At 45.0% G+C, this 5,056-nt stretch overlaps 1 protein-coding gene across 1 annotated transcript; it reads left to right on the top strand.

Annotated features, from left to right (window-relative positions):
* Positions 1–1,430: 1,430 nt before the first annotated feature.
* On the top strand, positions 1,431–3,119 carry LOC121850664 (interferon tau-like). The gene is made up of 4 exons (XM_042343465.1): positions 1,431–1,559; positions 1,768–1,857; positions 2,669–2,908; positions 3,021–3,119. Exons 1-4 carry the CDS (start codon positions 1,431–1,433, stop codon positions 3,117–3,119), a joined length of 558 nt encoding a protein of 185 aa, XP_042199399.1.
* Positions 3,120–5,056: the final 1,937 nt, after the last annotated feature.

Genomic DNA, 5,056 nt, shown 5'->3' with positions numbered 1-5,056 from the left:
ATTATTATTTGGATGCTGATACTGCCACTGCCTGATGTGCGGAGGCGACGGCGAAATCCAATCAGTGGAACCTCAGTATTGCTGACATTCAACTGTAGAAAGTTGGCTCTCATCCAGGACAAGTCTGACCGACAGTCTATCAGAACATCAATCGTCCTGGGGCTGATGTTGGTAGCAAAGAGATCGGGTTGGGTGTCATCCACGTACATGTTCATGTTGAACCCATGTCTGCGGATGATGCCACCACAGGGAACATGTACCGGTTGAAGAGGAGAGACCCAGGACACAGCCCTGAGGAACACTGCACAAGATGTTGCGAGGACTGGAGCAGAAGCCATTTGTGGAGGCAAAGTGGAGTAGGTGTGAGCGATAGGACCTTAAACATTGAAGGATCTGAAATGTCACAACATTAAATGCAATGATAGAGAGAGAGAGAGTTGGTGTAAATCGCAGTCTGACTCCACTCGTGGTTAATGCTGACGATTGGCTGTGTCCAGAGACCTCTCCTCTGACATCGCAGCCCCTCAACCCACCCCTCCTCAACCAGAACCCCCCCTTCCCCCCAAACACACATTCTCTTTGACCACAAAGCGAAATCCGGAGTCGGTATCGTTTAACTTTCAATTTATAATTGGATCCGAAAGTGAGTGAGAGTGAGCGGCGGCCCTGCGAGCGGCGTGATGGAGATGAGTGGGCTCTTGGCTGAAAGGGTTAATTGTAGAGGTACCTGATAGCACATATAGGAAGTGGAGTTAAACTTCAAAATCAATCGGTGGTTATCAACAGGAAAGGCACAAGGTTGTCAGCGAAGTATTCTGATGTGTTTGGAGGTTGTAAAATGTCACAACATTAAATGCAATGACAGAGAGAGAGAGAGTTGGTGCAAATCGCAGTCTGACTCCACTCGTGGTTAATGCTGACGATTGGCTGTGTCCAGAGACCTCTCCTCTAACATGGCAGCCCCTCAACCGAATCACACACCCCTCCTCAACCAGAACACCCCCTTCCCCCCACCCCACCCCCACACACACACATTCTCCTGGGTCCCAAAGCCAAATCCGGAGTCGGTATCGTTTAACTTTCTATTTGTAATTGGATCCGAAAGTGAGTGAGAGTGAGCGGCGGCCCTGCGAGTGGCGCTGTGCAGAGCTGCGGAGTCTTCCAAAACTTTCCGTTTAGTTCCTGAAATCCCCGGGTTTTGGATTCCATCTTCCATCAGAACCTCAGGATTTCGCTTTTGACATGTAAGAATGCTGGTTACCGTAAAAGCCCGTCTCGCCAGCCCGGCACCGTGTGGATCAGCTCTGATACAAGCGGTTGGACCTCTGCTGCGCTCCTGCTCACACATCCAAGAAGGAACAGCTCCCAACTTGACCAACAGCCATCACTAGTGGACACCTTCGCTTCATCGCCTCTCGCCGATTTGTAGAATGGCTGTCCATTACCAGTGCGGTCTCAGTTTGTTTGCGATGCTGTGCGTCTCCCTGACTCTGGGCTGCTCCACGCTGCGGTTACAGAAAATTCTGATCGCAACAACTCTCAACACCTTGGATGAGATGGTAAGTGAGTTGGTTCACACCTGCCTCTCTCTCTTTCTCTCTCTCTCTCTCTCCCTCTCTCTCACGGCGCTCACCGCGTATTGGTGATCGAACGCTTCCCATCAGCAGCAGCGGCTGTGTGAGGCCATGTGTGTCCGGGACTGGTGATGGATGGGGAAGATTCTCACTGAATGACTGACTGACTGACTGATGGTGATGTGTGTTACAGGGAGGCCATGTGCCCAGACATTGTGTGGCAGTCGGAGCGGAGCAGGGAATCGCCTCCCCGGACCTGCGCCTGTTGTTGCAGCCTTTACAGGTGAGTCAATAGCGGCTCTTTCCTCGGTCTCACACCATCGCCCCTCCGGCAGAGTTTAGGGACACGTTTGGATGCTGCAGTCGCTGCATTAAATGCAAGGATACAGCAAGACACGGTGAGGTCCTGCTGGTTTCTGTGCAGTTAGTTTGATGAGTGAAAAGGCAATTCCGCAACAAAGTGCTGAGTATAAATGAGGAGTTTGCTGGAGTAAAGCTGGGAGTGTGGGCATTGCTTTGTCAGGGACAGAGCGGTTATGAGAAGGTCTGCAAATTTCTGTCAGCTTTTGAGAGGACAACTGAAGGGTGGTGGATGCCGATTCGATAACAATTTTCAGAGATAGTAGATAATTATTTGGGGAGTACAAGTGTGCAGTGTAATGGGAGGGAGCGGGGGAATGGGGTTGACTTGGAAAAGCTCTTTTCAAACAGTCGGCACACACATGATGGGCCAAACGCTCTCCTTCTGTGCTGTATAATTCTGTGATTCTAAGAACTCGGGAAAGATTATGATTCGTGAAATGGTGACAAGGAGAGATTGACAACAACAACTTGCCCCTCACTCAGGGGAGTGTCTCAGAGTCACTTCACAGTGATGGAGCACAACACCGAGCTGGATAAGTGACCATTAACACGGTCGATGAGGAAGCTCTTCAGGAATAATCTGAAGGTGGGGAAGGAGGTGGCAAGGCCGAGGGAGAGCGGTAGAGAGTTCCAAAGATTCAGGGTACAGTGGCTGGAAGTGCAGCCACCGAAAGCGAAAGGGAGGAAAGCAGTTTGAGGATATTAATGAGAACATGTGTGTGTTTTCACAGAACAACGACAGAATTCTGCTGCTGCACAAGACATTCCAACACCTCAACAAGATTTTCCATAAAAACATGAAGTCCGTCACCTGGGACCTGACACAGGTGAATCACTTCCGGGAACTTCTGGTCACTCAGCGGGAAGTGGTGAAGGATTGCATCCAGGATTCAGCATCTGATTCCATGCTGAGCGCCCTCTCCACCATCCACACTTACTTCCGGAAGCTGAAAAAGTTTCTCAAACAGCAGGTACCACATTATGTCCAATTGTATCATTTTCGTTGAAAAAAAAGAGACATTTTATTCCATTTAATTGCAACTGTCATTAATCACCATTCCTGCCTCTCTGTGTCTATTGTAGAGATACAGCGCCTGTGCTTGGGAAGTGATCCGGATGGAGACCCGAGCTCGCTTACAGCAAATCCTCATCTTAACAGCAAGAATGACGAAAGGAAACTGAAGGTCATCTGAAGATCATTCGTTTGAGAAAAAAGATCAATAACTATTTATAAAGAAACTCCTTAATTTATTTTAAATTATGTTTTTATTTTCAAATGCAAGTTTTATTTTTATTATTGTTATTATTTAAATGTTAAATGGAGCATAGACACTTTTTGATATTAAGGTGCCGTCAATGTGGTTGCAGTAATTCATTCCCAGAGACTTTGAAAAAACTTTTAAAAATGCTTTGTTTATTTGTGAGTTTATTGATGCCTCTTTTGTTAATTAATTTATTATTATTGATATACATGTTCATTTATTCATATTTATTGATTGATTGATCAGTATTACTGGGATGACTGTTTGTGGGGCACTGCTGTGTGTAATTGGCTGCAGTTTTACCTGATGTTTGGCTGTTACTAATTTTTGTAATTTGTCACCAAAAAGTGTATATTTTTAAATGAAATCGGAGAATATGTTCCATTAAACTTTTGTCTTTTGTATCTTATTAATTGCCTCTGTTTTACTTTTGCTTACTTCACGTGTTCCTGATTTTCTCAAAGCCTACTTTCTCTCTGTTGCATCTGTACATCCCCCCAAACCCCCACCCCCCAGACACCTCTCTGCTGTAACAACCTTTTAATAAGAGTAGAATGGATGCCTGTTATTAAAATAAATACCAGCTTTGAGGTTCTGGGTGAGTTTTATCGAATTAAAATTCTTCTGTTGAAATCTAAATTCTACGGCGGGTGGTGGAGGGGGTTGTGGGTGGGGGGGGGGGGGGTGCGAGTTGTGCAGTGGAGGTTAGGGTTGGTCCAACCAAAGGCATGGTGAAAGAGGAAAGGCTGGAGATGGGTCTTGAAGGAGGCAAGGGAGTGGTGTGGAGCCAAAAGAGCAGACAGGATGGGGACCTTGGTGCAAGCTATTGCCTGCAGAGCAGAGGGAGTGGAAAAACTATGGAACATGGGGCTTGGGAAGTATGTTAGAATTCACTGTGAACATCTCTTTCCAATGGTAGGGGATTGACACCGGGGGCTTGAATCCAAGATTGTAACTATGGAACTAAGAGGAAAGGATTTTCAAAATATGGAATGATTTCAATTATTACTGTTCATTTATTAAAAGAATTCAAGTAAAATATAGTTGTAAAAAAAATTAACAAAAATAAATTCGATTTTTTCATACAATATACATGTTGCCACAGTAAAACTATAAACAGGAATATCCGTAAAACATTAACATACAGAAAATAATTGAACCATTGTTCTCAATCTGAATCTAGAAATGGAATAATTACAGAATAGGTCAGTAGACCAAAGTAACAATGCTTAGTTATTAAATAACCAAGACTTTATAAACAAAAACACTTCTCAATAAATAGTTATTTGTCACATTCTTTTCTTAAACTTGTCATAAGAAGACCCTCAAACTCTTGTCTTTGCTTCTTTCGTGGCTAAAGTGAGCATTTCCTGTAAACGACGTGAAGTCTTTGCTCGGATCACTTCCCAGGCACAGGCGCTGAACCTCTACAACAGACAAAATCAGAGATTGTGGCAAGTTAGTGACAAATACAATTAAATGCAAATATTTCTCTTCAAAGATGATACAATCAGATATAACATGGCACCTTCTGTCTGAGAAACCTTCCCAGCTTGGTGAAGTAAGTGCGGATGGCAGATGTGGTGTGGACCATGGCGTCAGAGGCTGGTTCCTTCGCACATTTTTCCATCTCCATTTGTTGTTCATCCAGCACAAACCGGAAACCAAGGATCTTCTCCTGGTCCCAAGTGGAGGTTACGTTGTTACTGTAAATCTCGTTGAGGTGGTGGAGAGTCTGAAGGTAAACCTGCATTCTATCCCCAGGCTGTGGAAATACAGACATCCCTGCATGAGCAATGTAACTTTCTAAACCTGCACCACACACAGTCAAAGTCATTTGGTTTGGTCCTCACCAGA

This window comes from Callorhinchus milii, unplaced genomic scaffold (assembly GCF_018977255.1).
Source record: "Callorhinchus milii isolate IMCB2004 unplaced genomic scaffold, IMCB_Cmil_1.0 Scaffold23, whole genome shotgun sequence".
Classification (NCBI taxonomy): domain Eukaryota; kingdom Metazoa; phylum Chordata; class Chondrichthyes; order Chimaeriformes; family Callorhinchidae; genus Callorhinchus; species Callorhinchus milii.
The sequence above is the reverse complement of the archived record's forward strand: the minus strand, read 5'-3'. Positions and strand labels throughout refer to the sequence as shown.